General features: G+C 39.5%; 1 protein-coding gene across 21 annotated transcripts in view; it reads left to right on the forward strand.

The window, feature by feature from the left end:
* PLEKHA5 (pleckstrin homology domain containing A5) overlaps nucleotides 1-21,251 on the forward strand; it is a 162,373-nt gene that overhangs the window by 83,430 nt on the left and 57,692 nt on the right. For all 21 annotated transcript variants that reach the window (XM_048301926.1, XM_048301927.1, XM_048301925.1 and 18 more), the window contains 3 exons: nucleotides 10,233-10,316; nucleotides 11,281-11,401; nucleotides 17,692-17,796. In XM_048301926.1, coding sequence (XP_048157883.1) covers nucleotides 10,233-10,316; nucleotides 11,281-11,401; nucleotides 17,692-17,796 — 310 coding nt within the window. The remainder of the gene's footprint in view (nucleotides 1-10,232; nucleotides 10,317-11,280; nucleotides 11,402-17,691; nucleotides 17,797-21,251) is intronic.

The raw sequence follows: 21,251 nt of genomic DNA on the forward strand, positions 1-21,251 counted from the left end.
CTTCTGGAGACTTGTAGAACAACTTACTGCTATTCTTCTAAGGCAATAATATTACAATTTTTCTGAAATGATCAGCTCCTGAGGCTGCACCCAAATCAGCTGAAAGAAAGGAGAGCTGAGTGAGGCTCAGCTGCGCCCTCGGACCTTGGAGATGACAAGTGACATGTTCAGTGTTCCAGTTCAGTGCCACACTTGATACCCCCGTGCGTCTCTGTGCTTGAACTTTATGTCACAGGCAATGAATATTTTTAATAGAGTTTGTACTCTTTTGTCTGAGATGAATGCAGGCCCACACATGGTGTAAGCTTCAATTAATTATCCTCTGGGGTCTGCTGCACATATTTGCATATGCTCTGTCAGTGGACCACCAAGATTATTCAATTAAATCCTCACAATGGCTTTAAGAAGGCCAGTGATTAAAGCTTTAGTCATGACTGTTCATTTATAAAATAATTATTTTTTATAAATTTCTGTCTCGGTGCTTATTTCTTGAAAAATAGGATCTGTTGGGAGAGACAGCTTGAAATACGGGCTGTGTCTGAATGCGTACCACAATTACAGCTGATATACGGGGGGTGCACCAACATTTCAGCTGCTTTCTTCTGTCAGATTGCTAAAAGAAAGATTTCTAATCATTTCCCAGATGACAGTGACTTACCAGAAGTTTGCCAGACCATTTTTCTTGCTCAGCAGACTTAGGAAGGGTCTAGTTATGACCCAATATATTCTGTTGTAAGTGCTTGATAAGCATGGTTTTCTTTTAAAACTTCTACTGAGTTGCTAATAGAAATATGTTATTATTTAATAAATATGGCTGTTTACCAGAGGTGTGACTGTGTGGTGACGATGCCAATTCCCACATATTTGAACTGATCAAGAAATGAAAGTTGTGGAGCTGTCTGGAGACAGTGTAATGTTGTTACATTTCTGTATAACCTTGTCTAAGATGTTTAAGGGATTTAATGTGATTTACACAATCTTAAGAAAACACCAAACGCAAAAATAACCCAAAGCAACCCACCATTCACACAAAAAAACCCAAAAAGCAAAGAAACATGAATAATGATAAGTAATAGTAGATGAGTTAAGAGAAAGATAGAAATGTCACCAAAGGTAGAAAAGATAAATAAGGTATTTAACTACTTCTGTTAATGAATATTGGTCTTCTTGATCCCAATGTGCTTAGCGAGATTTGTAGAGCAACACTGTGGTTTTACCAAATGCCTGTTGAAATTCTGCTGCTTTGTTTGAGGTAGTAATTCACTGAAATTATACATATTTTTCTGTTTTTATATATCCATTGGATTTGTACCTCAATAAATTCAGGAGCTTTACTTTTTTGCAGTTCTAGAGGAGGAGTTTGTTGAACAAATGCACAACTGTTTCCAAATGAAAGCTTATCTTGGTTTTTCTGTGTCCTCTGATTGCCAAATCCACTGAGCTCCCTTTTGAACCTTGAGTGGAGAAGGGGCTGGGTTGAGTGACAGGACAGTCGAGGTTGTGAGTGCTGGAGAGGAGTAGAAGAGTGACAGTGGTGCAGGTTCCTCAAGCCCAGTGGAAATGGAGACATGGCAGAGCAGCTTTTCACAGGGTACACTAACTGGAGGCATCTTGAGTTCCTGGTACCAAGCGAGCTTGCAGAGAAGTCTGACCCAAATCAGACCTCAGCTGGGAGTACTTTTGACAGCAAGACTGGCCTTTTTGCATAGGCCTCACATTAACATATTTTAATATGCATATGTGTGCATCTGTAGGTATTAAACGGCTTAAATTGTCTACATTCACTTTTCTTATAAGTATCTTTAGCTTTTTTTTTTTTTCAAAATATAATTATTGAAAAATGAGTTAAAATTGCTAAGAGGAATTGCTATTAAAGTAGCTTTCTCTGGTAAAATATCTCTAAATTTCATACAGTGAAATGGAGGCATGAGTCAGAATTGCCTTTTGAATTTCTACTTCTCTTTCTAATGCTTGCTCAAGAGCACATTTCACTTAGGCTTCTAATAAATAAGGAAGGCCAAGGCTTGCATAACTGAGCTTAGTGGTATGTGGTGGAGATAATTTTCTGTCTAGTGAGCTTTGAAAACAGTAACAGTTGGTATGTAGCTATAAAAGCATTTTCTAAAAGTTTTTACTGAATTTGATGCTTGTAGTTGTTGAGGGGGTGACTAAGACAACTGAATTACCTAACTTACTTGGTGTGATGAATTTCTGCTGGTAGTGTTGTACAGTTGTGCTCATGCAATCAATGTTCATTTGTCCCTTGTAAATTCAAGTCAGGTTTATTTCTGGTTCTGAAAATCTCTAATATTGTATGAGTAAGAAAATACTAATTAGTGGTTTCTAATTTCCTCATATTAATGAAATGCCCCAGTTTATTAGTGTGCTAATCTAAGTGGTCTAATCCAGCAGCAAAGACAGCTTTTCTTTGTTCTTTTTTTGGGGGGGGGGTTGAGTTTTTTTGTGGTTTGTTTTTTTTTGTTTGGGTTTGTTTGGTTTTTTTGGTGGTTTTTTTTTTTGGTTGGTTGGTTTTGTTTTTTGTTTGTTTGGGTTTTTTGGGAGGTTTTTTGTTTTAATTGAATGTGGCTTTTTGTTTCCCTCTCTACAAGTTAGTTTTAACTACTTCTACCCTCTCTACCTCTTCAGGAGAGGCTGCAGTGTCCCTCTTGCATCAGGGAAGTGAGCTTTTGGAAAACATTAGCTGATCAGACATCTGCTGTCAGTCTTCACAGAATGCCAGACTGGGTCACGTTGGAAGGCACCGCAGTGGCTCATCTGGTCCTACCTCCCTGCTCAGGCAAGGTCATCCCAGAGCACATGGCACAGGATTGTGTCCAGATGGTTCTGGAATATCTCCAGTGAGGGAGATGGCCTCTCTGGACAATCTGTTCAGTGCTGGGTCACTGCACAGGGAAGAAGTTCTGCCTCATGTTTAGGTGGAACTTCCTGGGCATCAGTTCCTGCCTGTTCCTCTTGTCCCAGCATTACTGGGCCCCACGGTCCATGCTCTGAGTCCTCCCTGCAGGCAGGCACAGACAGGGATGACGTCCCCTCTCAGCTGTCTCTTCTCAGGGCTGAACAGCCCCAGCTCCCTCAGCCTTTCCTCCTAAGAGGGATGCTCCAGTCCCCTCACCATCTCCGTAGCCCTCGGTGGATCCACTCCAGGAGCTCCATGTCTCTTTTGTCCCAAGGAGCCCAGAACTGGACACAGCACTCCAGGCATGGCCTCACCAGGGCTGAGCAGAGGAGGGTGGCACCTCTCTATGACCTCTCAAAGATGATAATGAGTGGCCTGTCATCCACAAGAGACAAGTAGTAGCCAAACTGGAGAATCCAGTGGTGCTTCTGGTCCACAAACCACCTGCATAGCCATGCTGCTCCAAATCGTGTTTCTCTTCAGAAAACACATTGTGGGGTTTCAGAATTGTTATGTTACTCTAGTTCTTCTAAGTTCTACAGGTAGTTAACCATTGAAGGATCCTTGGATTTCAAGTGTGAGGCTTAGAGACAGTTCTGCCTTCTAACACGTACCTCACTATTCTCCTAAACTTACCTCAGATAGCAAACTGTGTTAGTCATTTTTAGCACAGATTAATACTTACAGAATTGAAAATTTTCTTCATCTGCAGTGCTATTATCAAGGTACTGATAGATCCTGTGCCCAGGGCTTAAAATGTAGTGAAATGTTACATAAATTGATGACACGTGGCAGGTACATCTCACAAATTACAACAATGGCTTTGTGGCCCTTACTGAGTCTCAGTATTTTACAAATTCCCAGATATGTTACCTGCAGAATGAAAGATACCTCCTACAAAGTTCTGGGAAGCCTGAAAACAGTAACTTTTTCTGACAATGGAGTGTTTGATTAGGAAGAAGAGTCTTTTATTAAAACCTTCTCAATCTCTAACAGAGTACATGCTATTTTGGCAACTATTTCATCCCAGCATTTTGAAAGAGTTTTTTTAATATTTGTTCTTGCTTACATAAATTTAGTTTTACGTTGGAAATGTGTCATGAGAGCATGTTAATCATATCTGCTCAAGTGAGAAAAAGCTGTTTTCGTATGAAGATTTTCACTGGAATATGAATGTGGGTTTAGAAGGTCCCATTGAGAAGAAGGTTTATAATTTTGGGGCAGCAGTGCTTAATCTTTTGGAAAATAAAAATCAGTAATAAATGAAAAGCTGGAGTACAGTCAGTTGTGTAGAAATGTCCAGATGCTTTTCACTACGGCAGCAGCAGGGATACCAAAGCTGCTATAACTGTAACTGAGAAGGGCTCAAGAGGAAACGTCTACAGAACTGGCAGGTTGCCTGAAAAAATAAACTCGGAGTAGCCCAGGAAAATGGTGGCAGCAGTAACTACAGTTGAGGTGCTACATTGTCTGCCAGGAAAATGAGTGGAATTTTGTCTGCACCTTCCCAAGCGTGTGCACACACCAAGGGTTATTCTGCACTTTGTTCTTAGCAGCGTGTGGGATGTGTTACAGGTCTGTCAACACTTTGGGACTGGCTGTCTCTTTACCCCCCCCCCCCCCCCCTTTTGCTGGGACTCCCTGATGTTGTTACCATACTCAGATGTTTCCCTGTGGAGTCATGCAGCCCCATTTCCAAACTTGTTGTTTAAAAATCATAATTGAAAAAAGGCTCATAATTCTAGGGTATGGTAGCACTGGCAAAAAAGTGCTTGCATTTGCTGTTTACTGTAAAATGAGACATTACAGATTTAGTAAAATAGAAGTGTCAGTATAGCCACAGACCACATCCTTGCTACAGTTGTGTAGGGACTACATTTACTTAAATTTTTTCCGAGTTCAGACAACTCTTTGTTAGGTTACTGTAAGCTACTGCATCTATTTCCAGTAGAAATTAGAGATTCTTATGCTAGAAAGCAAGCACACAAGGTAGAAATGGCTGATTTGATTCACCCCCCACCCCCCTCCCAGGTGAAGAATGAAGGGCTTCACAGAAGCCAAACAAAACTGGCCTAGGCTTGTCTTACATTTGTTTCCACCTCACCTTTAAATATCAGTGCAAAAATTCAGCATTAATGCAGAGAGAATGAATTTATTGCTCTGGTAATCTTGGTCTTCTTACCTTATTTGCCATCTTTTAAAGTATTTTGTCATGACAAATGCATAAAACTGCTTCCCAGAAGAAATATCTCTGAGTGTATTTGTGATATATAGTATATTTGTGTGTATCCATAATAGAGGTTAGATTGTCAGTCTGTAAATCTTAGATAAGACATAGAGTAAGTGCTAGAAAGCAGATATTTGGTGTAGTATTCTTCGGAAATGTGTTCTTCAGTGTTCATTTGTCAAAAGGAACAGTGTTTCTAAATTAAAGATGTGGAGGCCTCTTCAGAGTTGTGTCCTGGTTTGTGATTTTGTTTGTATTCAACCTTTGCTTTGATGGCCACATTGAGAATAAGCAAATGAGAAGGCCTTAGCACTGAGGAACACATAAATAAAGGCTACAAAGAAAGGGCATGAGAGAAGCTTTGAAGTGGCATCTAGTTTTAATTTTAGTGGGAGGAAACCAGATGCGTCTTTGGGAGTTCTGGCCCAGCTCTTTTTTTTTTTTTTTCCCTTTATTTTTTTAAGAGGACTGGGAGCTCAACCAAATCATTCAATGGAGAGACCCCAAACCAACTGTTTCCACTCTGGTACTTTGATCTTTGTTGCCACTTTTGAGTGAACTGCTCTGTTCCAGAGCAAAAATTGTCTAACCCTTCATTTCAACTGTGTGCATCATCCTGGACAACTGGATTACATATCTCTCTTTTCTCCGTTCCAGCTGCAGTTATCTGAGTTAATTTCCTATCCAATATACTGACAAAGATGATAGCAATTTCAAAATAGCAAAACTGATCAGAATTTCGATTTGGCTGGCTTCTGTAACATGTGCTAGAACAAAACATTGGTGCACAGCATTTTGGGTCAGCAGTCCTGTAAACGCAAGATAGCGTGAAAACAAAGAAACCTGCTTGTGTAGGACTTCTTTTGGCAAGCTCTGCACCTGGAATGATGTGCTCAGTTGCTGCTTGCAAATAGAATAATATCTCTGAATGATATATTTGAGTGCTTTTCTTTTTTCAGTAGTCCTTGGATCACATTAAGCCAACAATAAGATTGCTGTTGACTATACATTTAGTGAGTAGATTAAAACTACACAACAAGGTTTTTCTGAGTATGTCTAGAAAACAAGTAAAATGATCCTGTCTCCTAAAGAGATTAAGAGTCTCAAAGGATGGAAAGGAGAAAGAGAGTAGATAAGAAGGCAAATAACATGAGTCAAATTCAAGGTTACTGTCAACTTCTAACTGAACAGGATAAATCCTTTTGCTCTCAGGGCTTGTCCATGTGCCAGAACTAAAATACCTTATTAATGATGCTAAAGCTTGCAGTTTTCAGAGGAAAGAATTGGAAAGGAGAAGTTTGAAAATTCTGTAGAAAAGAAAAGGGGTCGGGTTGGTGCTATTAGGTTGGTATCAGTTGTCTTGCACTGAGATAGCTAAAAATGGACCTTCCACCCATGGGAGGCTATTTTGGTGTGGTTAGGGTTGTGTGTTTTCTTATTTATTGTTGGTTTGGTTTAGTTTGGTTTTGATTCATTTATGGCAGGTATCAAACCACTGCTGGAATCAAGCATAGAATATTATCTTCATCCATGCCAAGAACTATCCTTTATTTTGCATTGAAATGCTCATCTCATGTCATCTTAGTGTCATTTCTGAAGCCCAGCACATTCCAGTAGCAATTATTAATGAGGAATAGTTTGTGGCACTTACCAAGTCTGGAGAATATGCTCATGAGTAGTAATGAAATACACAGGGAATTTTTTCCTGTCTTTGTCTCTCTTATGCCATTAATGTGGATCCTAAAATAGTAAGGATCAGTTATGGCCTTCAGAAAAAGTGCAGAAGACTTTGTGTACGGTTATCCTGTGTTCTCAAAACACAGGAAAAACTGGAAGGAGGAGGCTGTATCTCTGCATAAGTGAAAGGAACACACTGGCTTCTATCTGGCTGTATCAAAGTGAATCACTCTCTTTCCACATAATAAAAGTACAGACACATAAATATGCAGAGTTGAAACTTTGAATTACACATTGGACTTGGTATAAAGTTGAAATTAGAGTTCTCATTAAAAAAAACTCTCAGTGTTTTGCTTTATTTCCCCTGAGATTTATTGATGATGTATAGATAATAGTATAATAATTGAAATTCCAAGTGTATGTGTGTGTACCCAGAAATTTATGGATAGCTGAACAACTGTCTAAACTGGATGTTGAAGACTGTGAATATCAAATTGTAGCTTGAATAGAGTTGAATAAAACTCTGTGCTCTGCAAGATGGAGTTTAAAACAAATGCCTTAAGCTACTGTTATGTGGGAGGGTTATGACAATAATTATCAAGCTTCGCTACACCTTGTGCAAGTATTTAGAGGAGTCTTGTCAAAATACCAGCTAAATTACTGCCAAAAATGCAGTAATTAGATGAGTAATGAAAAAGTTTTCAAATGGAAGTATTTAAAATCTATTCATCCTGTTAGACATATTTACAGTCATCACTCTTAGTTGCACAAGCTGAATTTCCAGTGTTCACTTGTGAGATGTCACTTGTGTCTAAGATGAAGGCAAAGAAAAGCCTGTTTTTTCCTTTGCCTTGCCCTTTTAGAAGGAAGTGATTATGCAGATCTAGAAGGAAAGTACTGTATAATCCACAGGAACATGGTTCATGTCTGTGATATGTTTTCTGCCTTTTTTATGTAATCCCAACTACCTCCTGTACATCTCAACATCTGTGTGAGCAGTGAGGAAAACCGTGTTTTCCTCAAGGAATTTTTGGTGGTTTTGCAATGCTAACTTGATAGATGACTCAAACCTGAAGCAAAATATTCTTGAATATTGCTATCTTTGCTCTCCTCTCTCACTTTTCTGCCCTCTCCCTTATTTCTCTCCTGGTTTTGCATGGCTTCCCCACTGCAGTCTTTCAATATTGGCCTCTTCCTGTATCATCAGTGAGGTGCACTCACACAAAACATGGGATGTACCTCCTCTTGGGTGGGCCTGAGTATTGATGGTCCCTGAGCAGAAGTCCTGATCCACTTATTTCTACGTTTATGGATGTCAGCTGACTGTGACCTGTCAAGGTTTAATGCAAACAAGAAAGCAATGTTTTGGCAAAGCTTTTTTGGCCAGCTCATCTCCGTAGGTTTTGTTTGTTTTTTTCACTTTGGTGTGAGACTTTCTGAAATGTCAGAGGGGAAAAAAAAAGAAAGTTTCTGGAAGGGAAGAAAAAGAGGGATCACAAAAGAAAAAACACCCAACCAAATAAACCTGGATGCTTCCTCAGGAATGTTTTGAATCTGAATTCTCTTTAATCTGGGCCACTTTCCTTGAGAGGCATTGTATGACCACGGCAATTAGAAACGGCACAGACTGTCCTCGGAGTGTCTCTTTCCTGTCTCCTCATTGTAATTGATACATTTCTAAAACAACAGCTTCTTCAGGAGCTAAACTTAGAACTATCTGCTGAATTTAGTACAAAGATAAAGTACTGGAAATGGCTAGCTCGTTCAGTAAGCTGTAACACAGTCTCTCCATTTAGGCATCAGTAGGTTTTTAAAATCCCAGTAGAGGAAGTGCAAAGAATTGGGTTACCTTTCTAGTCTTGCACTCTAGGTTTATGAAGGCTTATCCATTCATTCACCATGAAAGCAATGTGGATTTTTTATTCGGCTTTTGTTTGGAGGCAGCTTTTAATCAATAACGCTCTAAAATTGCAAATTGTTATGATTCAAAGAATTTTATTTTAAAAGTGGAGAATATTAAGATAGGCTTGTTAAATTGAGGTTGTTTTTACGAAGCAAGAAGGGTGGAAAGCGTGACATTCGTGAGATGAGCTGTGCTTCATAGTTTTGAAAGATCAGATGGTTAAGTGAATAGGCAGTAGGTGTTAAGGATAAAGTGCCTGTGATCTGGAGATCATCTAGTCCAAAGCCTCTGCTAAAGCAGGCTCACCTACAGCAGAGTGCACAGGGTTTTGTCCAGCCAGGTTTTGAATCTCTCCAGAGGAGACTCCACAGCCTCTCTGGGCAGCCTGTTCCAGTGCTCAGTCACTCTCACAGTACTTTTTCCTCATATTTAGGTGGAACTGGCTGTGTTTCAGTTTGTGCCCCTCGTCCTGTCGCTGGGCACCACTAAAGAGAGCCTGGCCCTGTGTTCTTGTCACTCACCCTTCAGATAGGTGGATGCATTGATAAGATCATCTTTCTCCAGGCTGACCAAAGCTTCCTCAGTCTTTCCTCACAGGAGAGATGCTCCAGTCCTCTCATCATCTCCATAGCCCTGCGCCTCTTCAGTAGCTCCTTGTCTTTCTTGAACTGAAGAGCCCAGAACCAGCCCTCCCTTTCTCTTCCTTCCCTTCAGAGGCTGGAGGACTCAAATCCAAACATTTCTTTCTTGCACAGCAGCAGCTGATAGTTGTTGAATTTGGGCAATTTCTGCCAAGCTGTGGGAGCCACTGTGATCTATCAGGATCTGCAGTTCAGGGGAACGAGATAATGCCAAGTGAGCATTTTTGGGCTGCTGAGGGTGAAGCTCAGCCTCCCTGCCACTGCAGGGTACTTCAGAGCAGCACCCTGAATTAAAAAGCCACCTGCAAAAGTAGAACTGTGATTGCAACCCCCTCACTCTTATTCCAGTCACTGAGTATTTCTCTGTAATATTGGAAATTTTAAACTAGTATCTTCATGTGCTGAGGATGAAGACAACTGCTTTTACAGTGGTGTTACTTTATCCTTACAGAGCAGTTGTATGTGTCTCATGTTTAACTTGTCCCTGTCCAGCTGAAATCCTGTTTATGAATACATAAAGTCATACCTGAAGTGAATTATCTATGTTCATATATGGACTAAAAACACTTTTACTTCTGTAGTTTTTAAAATTCAAAGTGGTTACCAACCCAGTACCAGTGTTTTCTGTCTCTTTTCAGTGTGTTAATGAAGATTTTTCAATACTAGTTCTCATCCTTTTTCTTAGTATATATATGTGTATATATATATATATGCATTTGTGAGTGTTTACACGTATGTTGTTGTGTGCCATAATGAAATATTCTTAATTGTTTTCACTGTACTGATACATTTGATGTACTGGATTTACATCGAGCTGGAAAAACAAAACATTATTTCCTAATACTTTTCTTTATCTCTTTTTCACAGTCATAATGAACGAAAAGTAACCTGCAAACATCCAGTAACAGGACAGCCTTCGCAGGACAACTGTATTTTTGTTGTGAATGAGCAGTAAGTGACTTCTGTTTGACTCTATAAAACACAGGTTTTAAAGGCCATTAATAATGAAGTAAGATTCAGTGATTACTAGTGGCAATATTTTTTCCAAGTCAGATCAACATGTAGATAGTTTTACTTGTTTAAATTACTTGAAAGTAATGATAAATATTTTATGCTAACTTTTAAGATATAAACATAGCCCAAATTAGTTCTATGATAGAAATGCATCATATTTATGCACTTTATGAATTTCCACTTGTCACTTTAGTTTTTCTGTAATTTTAGTAAATGACCTAGATATTATATAACAATCAAATAAACTTCCAGAAAGGGATACATTTTATAATCACTTAGGGACAATCACAAGCTGTTAATCTATAATGTTTTGCCTCATAGTTTCTCCTCAGCTGGTTATTTCCTTGGCCAGTTGGGACACTTCCTGAATCATTGGATAATAACTTGGATTTGCTGTCTTTGCATTAGTTTGTAGAATACACAGCAATGCAAGAAGCTCTGCATGGAGCTCATACCTGACCTCAAGACTTTGTTGGTGTCTGGGTTCTGGGTGTCCTACTCACCACCATTGCTGCAACACGTTACACGGTGGCTCGAGTGAAAACCATCAGAACTGGCCAAATTTCACAAATGTGCCTGCTCTCACCAAAGTGGGGCAAAGCCAGATGGGGTCTCTGGAAAGCATTTCTTCCCATTTCCATCTCACGCTCATACCTGTCTTTTTCCCTCCCACCAACACCTTGCACTAATAGAGAAATTCTATTTTTAAACAACATCTTAAAATTCATCTATAATAGATTGGAGTTTAGAACACAATGCAGGTAACTCTGCAGTGAAGTTTGAATTGCTTTCAAATTGGAAAAGTAGGACACAGGCTGTACAAGGCTACATCTAGGGGTGCTTTTTATTAGCAGTCTGCACACACAGCATGTTCTAGTGCTATTACATATTCTATTTTCAGGACTGCTGCAGCAATGTCATCTGAAGAAAAGAAGGAGCGACCAGTAAGCATGATATGTGAAGCAACTAACTATAATCTGACATCAGATTATGCTGCTCATCCAATGAGCCCTGTGGGCAGAGTAAGTCTTTATGTCCAAATAAATTAGAACTGAAATAATTCAGTTATTCCAGAAGGTACTAGACAGTGCTATGTGTTAGTATTCCACTGAAAGAAAGAAGCAAAGCTTATATATTTTTCAGGGCACTTGACTGCTTCCATGTTTAATTTGGAAACTGAAGTGTCTGAAACAAATTGTCACTGTAGTTGTAATTTCCATCAGGTATCTCAGATTTTATGACTTGCACGTACTTAAATTGTCTACAGAACCTGACCTTTCTGATCTGTGTGAACAGCAAAAACCTTGAGTGACTGATGAGGCATCTGGGCCAGCATTGTTACAGAAATCGCTCCATCACAAACAATTGCCTGGATGTCTCCAGGTAAAACAGAGAGAGTTGGAATTGTGGGTAAGAAGGAGTTGTGAGAGAGGTGGGAGGTGACCCTGTGCTAAACAGCAGGGGAATGATTTCCTGCCATTGGACCAGAAGTAGAAGTCCTGCCTTCCTAGGAAAATTCCTAGTAAATGTTCAGGAGAATCCTAGGGTCACCTTAATTTGTGTTTTGCTTCTCCATTCACCCAGTTTCTCAGGAGGTGAAGGTAAATGCCCAGATGTTCTTATCAACTTTTAAGTTTATCGGATGAAGCTGATGAGCCTATTGTCTGTTTGGGGTTTTTTTTGTTTTATTTTCAACTTTCCTGAGAGATAAGTGCACTTGCTACAAAATTAAGAAGTGTCTTAAGTTTCCTAAGAGACCAAGATAGCAGCTTTGATCAGTGACGACAGACAAGAGCTGTCATCTCTTCTACCCAGTAGTTAAGAGCTAAACAAGGGGGAAAAAACCCTATACTTTAGCTAGTCATTGAAAATTTTAACCCTGAGAAGTGCTTTTTCAGCAGATTAATCCAGCCTGCAAGGGAAAAATAAACTTTAGAATGTGTTCTAACTGAGGAAATTCCGTAATGTCAGAAACTTGGATTGAAATAATTGACTTACCATGTGGTAAGAAACATTGCAGGGTTCCTTTAAGTGCATTTTGGAGACTTTTTGTTTTACATACCTCACAAGACAGGCAGGATCCTTGACCTACATTAGAAAAGTGTTATTTAATGAGAAAAATGTCTTAATCTATTAATGTTGCTGGGGGGAAAAATAGAGAGTCACAGATGTATTATAAACAGTAACAAAATCCATCTCAACTTTCATATGATCATGTGTAAGTCCATGCAGGAAAACCAGTTTAAAGTACAACAAACTAGAAAACCGCCAAACAACAGCAAAAAATAAACTCAAAACTGGCTAAGCCCTAAAACAACTAAGCAAGCAAAAAACCCAAGGTAATTTCTTGACAGAGTCGTAATAGTGATGTAGAATGCAGTAATTAGAAAGCTAGTTCTCTTGAAATTCATTTTCTAGGAAGCAATCTCAGGTTAAATATGCAAAATTAATTACAGTTTAGGAGCATGTGTCTTACATTTTTCACACTTCTCTTTCAAAAGAGTAGTTGAAAATGCCCTTTAGCCTAGTGTTTGTTCCATAGTCTTCTAGAAGGAAATTGAGATTTCTGTGGCCCACTTAGTGATTACTTTTACTTTCATTGATTAATGACACTTTAGTTCCCTGTGAAAATAATATTTTGAAAAAACAGGCTGTTGTTCTACTTTTCATTCCTCCTGTTCTAGTTATTTAAATGCACTTAAAATATTAATGTGATTATTGTGGCTGTATGTGTAATTACTGCCCATCAGTTTTCAGGTGTGAATTTGTCTGAATTAGTGCAACACCATTTAAAAAGTGTTGATTTTGGGAGGTGAATGCTGGCAAAGTATAACCACAGCTAATATCAGTCTGCCTTTTCTGGCAGCTATTCAAGGCTAAGGAGTTGAATCATTTCTAAAGATGCCTATATAGAAATGGCCCATGGGTTGTACCTGGATACAAAACTGATTTTCTTCTGTGTTTTTACTCAAACATGTCTTCAAACAGTAGAGCCTGAAATTCTTGGCTGTCTTACTAGCTTTTGAATATAATATGTAGAGGCCTGGTATATTACAGCACAATAAAACAGGAAAAAAATGTTGGTGAGGGAAGTTACAGAGAATTAATTACAGAGGAGAAGGATGCTTTGTGTGGTTGCCAAACCAATTTTTTTAGGTGGTTTTTGTTCTCAGAGATAACTCATGAACACACCTGATACTGGCATGTAATGAGGAATGGAAAAAAAGTTTGGGGTACAGCTAAAGTTTCAGACAGTTGAGGGGTACAGAAGAAGGTTCTTCCTGCCATTAACATTAATTGATCCCAGATAGATAGGGAACTTGGAGAAGTTTCTATTTTGTGTCAGAAAGACTCTCTGGAGTCTAATACTGGGGCTAATATGAGGTGAGGCAAAAATCAGTTGCTGCCCAGTAAAAGTCTTAATTCCAGTCTTGCTTTCCCACTGTATACACGAGGGGGGGCCAAATAACACACTGCAGCTCTGTTAAGTGCTGCTTGTTTCCTGTTAGCTTGAAGCATATTTCCAAACATGGAGCCACTAGCACAGACCCCTGGCTGTGAAAAAGGTCTAGGCAGGCTTCAGACTGCTACAGAAGTATATATGTAGAATGAAGAAATTGTTTTAGTAGTTGTCTTTTTTTTTATCTTATCTTTCTTCCTGCTGTTAAAATCACTACCTAGACAAACAGGATTATGTGTCCTGAATTGCTTTTTAATGTGTAAAGTCAGTCATATTACCAGTCACCCTCCACATTTCAGATCTGCTGCTCTTCACTGCTGTCCTGATTATCAGCAGAATAAGGTGAACAATTTTCTCCCAGGAAGTGGTGTGCAGTGTTAGCCCAGGACAGCTGCTGAGGAACTCCTGGTGACTCCACTACAGCTGGATGTTTCCCAGTGCTCATTAATATTAATCAGTTTGTTTATAGGTATTTCAAGCCAGTCCAGCTTTGAATGGCTGCTCTAGGTGTAGCCATACAGGTCTGCTCAGATTCCAGGAGATTTTGGATTAATAGTCATGGGGTTCATTAGCAAACAGCACGGTGAGCAGGAGCAGTGTGAAGGGCAGTACAGCTCAGAGCTGAACATCCCTACTCTGTTTTTGTGGTTTATATTCAGACTGTCCAGTAGTGCTCCTTGTGCATCTTCTATTTTAGCCTCGCCTAAATGAAATCCAGTTTGCTTTATTATGCAAACCAAAGCACACTAAGAGGGAATGATTGGGAGATTTGCTTCAAGAGTAACCTCCTGGTCCAAGGGGAAATGCTGAGGCACAAACCCACCCAGCTCATGGAGGACTGCAGCACTGGAAGGCACCGAAATTGCCTATAAAATCCAGAAAGTAGCATCATGTTGTTCTGTGGTTTGGAAGATAATGTAAGCCTTGAAGACTGGCAACATATTTTTAAACTGAAGTTGAAAGTAACAAAGATACAGATTTGTACTCTCTGAGTTGACATGGAAAAAATTGCCTTATTAGCAAGGTTCTCAACCTATGTTTTTCAAATATACATGCAATACATTTAATGTTAATTAATTCCTTTTCTGCTAGTTCTGAAGCTGGGGAAGAAGCCTCACATAAATCCTGTGTTTTTCTACCAGCTAAGCAGAGAGAAAAGACACTTGCAGGGTGATGAAATGTGCAGCCCCAGATGCTGACTGGTTTGTTACCCAGAGTTCAAAACCCTGCTGGTGTTTGTTTTTTCAGTTTTGGAAAACAGTGAATATCACTGGCTGGACTTCTTGGCTTCTTTCCCAGTACTGGATTTGTGCAGGGTTCTTCCCATAGGTGCTGATTTTGGAGGCATCTGAGTTGCTGGGACTGTGCCTTAGAATGCATCAGATGTGACTCTAAGTACCAGGTGTGACTCGAAGTTTGCTTGCTTTGTTACCTTCTACACCTTCCAACAAGTGATTAGTAGTTGGATCATTCATTCACTATCCTCTTTTTCTCTTTTCCTTCTCCAGAAGCTGGAGCTGGGCAATATGTCCTGTATTTTTTTGTGCTGTGGGGTAAAAAGTACTTGAAACCTTCAGTTCTTTTTTTTTTTTCTGTCTTCCTATGTCCACACAGATAATCAGTTATGTCTGAGAGACCACAGGATGACCAGGGATCGCAGGCATAACAAGTGGAGGAGGTGATCTGGAGTCTGAGAACTCATAATTAGTTTATATATGCACCTACAGTATTTCAATATCCCAAAATACTCATTGTCTTAAGGTTCAGAATTTGTTGTGAAGTTATTCTCTTTATGCAGTGTGTGGTAAAATAACTACAAGTCATCTGAAGTGTTCTCTGTATTAACTAAAATTAGAAAACACTTGTGATGCTGCATTTAATTAAAGGAAGTTTGTATTCACAGTTGGTAGGATGTAACCCACTAAAACTGCTGTTAGCTCAGTGAAATTGGAGTCAATATGGGTTTTTATCAGACCTACCTTAGAGAGGGTTGTCTAAATTATCTGAATTTGTTAGACTTGACATAAGTGGTTGGTTGTCTTCAGAAGCATCCTTAATGCCATAGCTATTTTTACAAGTATAGGAATTCTGGAGCACTCTTGAGAGGTTTTGAACTTTGAATGCCTAATATTAGAGTAGGTATGAGTGTTAAATTATTTCTGATCAAAGTGTTAGCACAGCTTTTGTGTGGTATGCCAATAGAGCAGTCACACAGGTTAACAGGGAGAGATTAGTTCACTTTATGACTGGATTGTTGTATGTTCTTTGTTATGTATTCCTTCTTCACAGCTGGGTGTCACAACTCTCTTGGCTTCTTGCAAATCTTGGTCCATTTTGCACTGATAGAATTTTTCAGAAGAAAATGTGGAAGTTTTTGACATTTATTCTTAATTAGGTTTTCAATTGCTTGCTCTGTCTTGCTTTTCAGAACTGAGTCAAATTTCCGTATCTCCAAGGGAAATTAAAAGCACTCTGATTGTTTTTGCATTCCCTCGTGATTCTTGCAAAAAGGAAATACAAAACATCCTTGTTTCATTGTGTTGTAGACTCTAGGCAAGCACACATAGTTTTTGTAATGTTATTAGGTTTTTTTTGCCAAGCAATGTTGTATTCTTCAGTTAATGGCATCATTGACAGATGCTCCTCATCATTTTAAATGAAGTTTTCAGTTCATGATTTTTTTAACCTGCTGCCGGATTCTCTCTGAAGCACATGTAAAACCCAACTTAGTTCTGTGATGTGTGTTGAGAAAATTTCCATACAGAGACCCCACACCCTCATTTGCAACAAAACCTGGGTGTTTGTTTAGCATTCCTCCTTTGGGAATTTTGCATAACCTCATGATTAGTCTCAGTAGTAGAGATAGGGAAGCTGAAACACAGGATTGTATTGTCTCAATTCAAATGGTGGATTTGAAGCAGAGATGAGAATGTAGCTTTAAAAATTCACTTGAACTTTACTTCTGCACGGGAGTGTACTTTGCTCTATCACATCTCCTGGTCTCTGAGGCACCAATTCTTACAGAATTTAAAACACAAGTAAATGTTCGGCTCTTTTAGTTGCAGAACAAACTTTATAAATGTAGGCTGAGAAGAATGAAGTGTGAATTGGCAAAGCACTGCAGGTTTCTTTGTATCTTTTCCAATTTCTTTTGGTTATTCAAGTAGAAGGATGAAATCTAAAATGGTTTATTTTTCCTACTTCTCTTAATCGTGTGTGATGATTACAAGATTGTAAAAAGTGTAAGCAACAGCTGATGTGACCTCTGGAGTTTCATGGAAAGGTTTCTAAGTTGACTTCAGTGCAAGCAAGTAAAATAATGAGTATTCAAACCAACCAAGAGATCACAGAACAAAGAAAGAATACTAAAAAATCAGTATATTTTAGGAAAGGGGGAATTATATCTTGTTGGAATCTGAAGAAGTTTTCATGTGTTAGGTCAGTGTTGGAAGCAGGAAAGAGTAGAATTGCTTGCCCAGGTGATGTAATTTTTCATAACTAATAATAGTTCTGTGAGTTTACCTCTTCCTACAGCTCAGTAGGCATTCTACCTACCTTAGAAGAAGGTCAGATATGTATTTGGTTGGGTTTTTTCCTGTTAAAAAAACCCCCAAAATACCTTTAAGTACTTGTCTTGGGATTTGTCTTTATATTCTCTGCAGAAGAAAAGAACGAAATGCTGAAACCAGCAGAACCATCACAATAATTACCTAAAAAAAAGAATACAGTTGGTGTTCTGCAGTTCCCCAGAGGAACACATAGAAGAAAAAGATCTTAAAGAAAACAAAAGCGTTTTGATTTTTCTACAGTTATTGGTGTCATGGTTTCTTTAACGTGTTCCATTCAATTTAGACATCGCGATCTTCAAAGAAGGTTCATAATTTTGGAAAGAGATCGAACTCCATAAAGAGAAATCCTAATGCACCAGTTGTCAGACGAGGCTGGCTCTACAAACAGGTACTCTGCCCCTCTTCACCCCCTTCTTTTTTTTTCCTCTAATGTGTGTAGTACAAAAGACAACCACTTCTACAAAATACGATAGCAATAGCAGAGTGAAGCCATAAACTGGGGTCTTCAGTTAATTAACTACTTATTGGTTATCAGTCTGATACAAATAAGGCCATCAGACAAGTGAACACTGATAGATTATATATACATGATTCTCTCTAAAAAATCTAAGCAGGTGTTGGTAGTAAATAGCTGATTTAATTTCAGGCATGTCAAGATCGTGGGACAAGGGTGTATGACCCAGAGTATGGGTGTTTTTTAAGTTTCTTTTGTTAGACTCTATCTTTTTCTTTTTTCTAAAAATAGTATTTCAATTAAACAATTGTAAGTGAAGCCATTTCTTCATATATTTCACATAGGTATTTCTATTTTCTTAATTCAAAGATAATCATCTTAAAACCAGAGATTATTTTAGGTTTTCCTGTGGAGTGTAAACTAATCTGAAGTATGTGCTCTGTAGTACTGTGACAGTGTTCTAGCCTGCTGTAGATTTGCTATTCTTCAATACCAGACTACCCTTGCACTTTATTGGTTTGCAGGAATTCAGAGTGCAGTAGCTTGATCAAAAAAACTGAACAACAAAACCCATTAGGCCATAATAAGAATCTATTTTTCAAATCCACCAAGAACCCTGTAAGAACTTGTCATTTAAACTCAGCTGAGACAAATGTGTGTATGTAATTTTGATCTACGTTGTCATTTACTGTGCCTACTCAGATAGACTGGAATGACCTGCACAGATTTCTGGGTGCTGGTGATGAGTCAGTTTTTAAAAACTACTCTCAGATAATAAGATCCAGAAGTGTGTTTTTAGTGGAAGATTTTCCCAGGTTTAGACAATGCTGTGGCCTCTACTGTCGTTCAATGTTGAGAGTGAAAAATTCTCACAAAAGGTGAGAGATTTTGTTGCTGTGTTTTGGGGCACAGAATCACACAGTTGTCTTAGTTGGAAGGGACCTCATGATGATCTAGCACAACCTCCCCTGCTCAAGCAGGCTCAGCTTGAGTATGCTGAGCTGGAAGGGACCCAGTCAGGATCATTGAGTCCAGCTCCTGGCCCTGCACAGGACACCCCCAGAATCACACCATATGCTTGAGAATCTTGGACAGGACTTTGTGCAGCTGGGCTTTGAATATCCTCACAGATAAAGACTGCACCACAACCTCTCTGGCAACTTGTGATGGTATTTGACCATTCTCACAGTAAAGAAGTTTACCTCTGCTCTTTTGTGTGCGTTGTTTGTTTTCTTGTCCTTGGCAAAAGTGTGGCTCCACATTCTTTACAGTCTTTCATCAGATATTTATATACACTCATAAGATGCCTCCTAAGCTGCTCTCTCCGCAGACTGAACAGTCCCAGCTCTCTCACCCTGTTTTCATATGAAAGACGCTCCAATCCCTCAGTCATCTCTGTGGCCCTTTGCTGGGTTCACTCCAGTATGTTCACGTTTCTCTTGTTCCAGTGAGACCAGTGCTGAACAGCACTCCAGCCAGACCTCTGTAGTGCTGAGCAGGGTGGAAGGATGTTCTTCCTCCAGCTGTTGGCAGCACTGCTGATGCAGTCTGGGATGCTGCTGCCTTTCTTTGCCACGAGGGTGCATTCCTGGCTCATGATGGTGCATGGGGTTATTCCTCTCCAGATGGAGGACTGAGCATTTCCCTCTTGAACATTCCCCTCCCTTGAACTTCAAGAGATCCTTCTCTGCCCAATTTCCCAGCCTGTCGAGGTCCCTCTGAATGACAGCACAACCATCTGGAGTATGAGCCACGCCTCATAACTCTTGTTATCTGCAGAGTTGCTGAGGGTGAGCTCTGTGCAGCTCATTAATGGAGTTGTTAAATTGTCTTGGCCACAGTATCGACCCCTGGGGCAGACCATGAGGCACTGGCCGCCCACTCCCTGGGCCTGGCACTTCAACCAGTTTTTAATCCAGTTGGAGATGGTTTATGTGGTAAACAATTTAAATGCTGTGATGTTTGATTGGTGTTTGTAAGAAAGTGTGCTGCTGGATATTTATTGCCATGTTGTGGTAGTCATTGAAAGCCAATTTAGTCAAGAGTTTTATCAACAGGTATGGTCTTCAAAAATTTACAGTGAAAGCTTCTGCAGGTTTCTTTCTGATAGTAAGATAATGTTTATGTAGTCACAGAGACTGGCAATTTTTGTTTCATTCAGGGTGTGCTGTCTCTGTGCACGTAAGGACCTTCTTCTGTCATTCTTCTGATAATTTTTAAGTCCAGAGCCAGCTCCCTTTCTGGAAGATGTTTGAAGTGAACATACATTTTCTGAATAACATTTCCTTGCTAATGCTTGGTTTATCCTTTCTTCTTCTTTCAGCTCATTTCCCCCACCCCAAAAAGAGCAGAGCTTGAAATATGAGGCTAAAAATTATCCTGGCTTTTCTTGGGTGGGGGAACTACCCGAAAAATTAACCCACCCCACAGTTTGTCATCACAGAATCCCTCTTCTTCATTGTCACAAAAGCTATTTACTACAAGAATATTGCTAATTCACACATACTTTTCTTCTTGGAACAGATTAACATATTTATTAAATCAGATTCTACCCGGATGTGTGTGCTGCAAGGCTCTGGCTTATTTACACTGCAGTAGTGGTGGCAGTCTTTCATTCTGAGTTGTGTGGTGTAAATTGGTTATAAGCATAAAAGAAAATTAAATTGCTGTAGGAATAAACTTTATTTAGGAAAGAAATTTGCTCTAGATATATGAGTGGTAGTAGAAGACAAAGTTCAACAGAGAGTTTCTTCAGACAACAAAGGAGGATGTACCTGAAACACTATCTTGCTCTTTAAGGAAAAAAAAGCTTTTTTTTTAATTAGTTAAACGGTAGGTTGTAATCTTTAGCATGCCTGGAAAAAAGGAGGCTCAGAGCAGGCCTTCCTACTCTCTACAGCTGCCTGAGAGGAGATTGTAGTGAGGTGGGGGCTGGTCTCTTCTCCCAGGTGACAAGTGGCAAGACAAAAGGAAATAGCCTCGAGTTTTACATTGGATATTAGCAGAAAATTCTTCACCAGAAGGATTGTCAGGCATTGGAACTGGCTGTCCAGGGAAGTGGTGGGGTCACAACCCTGAAGTATAATTAGATGTGTCAGTGTGGCTCTTGGGGGACATGGTTTAGTGGTGGACTTGGCAGTGCTGGGTAGCAGCTGGACTCTGATCTAAATGGCCTTTTCCAACCTAAACAGTTCTGTGATTCTCTGTTAACTTCAGGCTTCCTGGGTTACAGTCTTTGTTTGCAGCGACAGGTCAGGATGAGAAGTCAAATACTTAAAATAGCCAAGAAAATGAGCTACCAGCACACACAGCCCAGCTGTGCAGTGCCTGGTTCACTCTGTGAACCGTTGCTGCCACCAATCTGAGGGTTCTGACTCGATCACTGTGAT

This window comes from Corvus hawaiiensis, chromosome 4 (genome assembly GCF_020740725.1).
Source record: "Corvus hawaiiensis isolate bCorHaw1 chromosome 4, bCorHaw1.pri.cur, whole genome shotgun sequence".
Taxonomy (NCBI): Eukaryota; Metazoa; Chordata; class Aves; order Passeriformes; family Corvidae; genus Corvus; species Corvus hawaiiensis.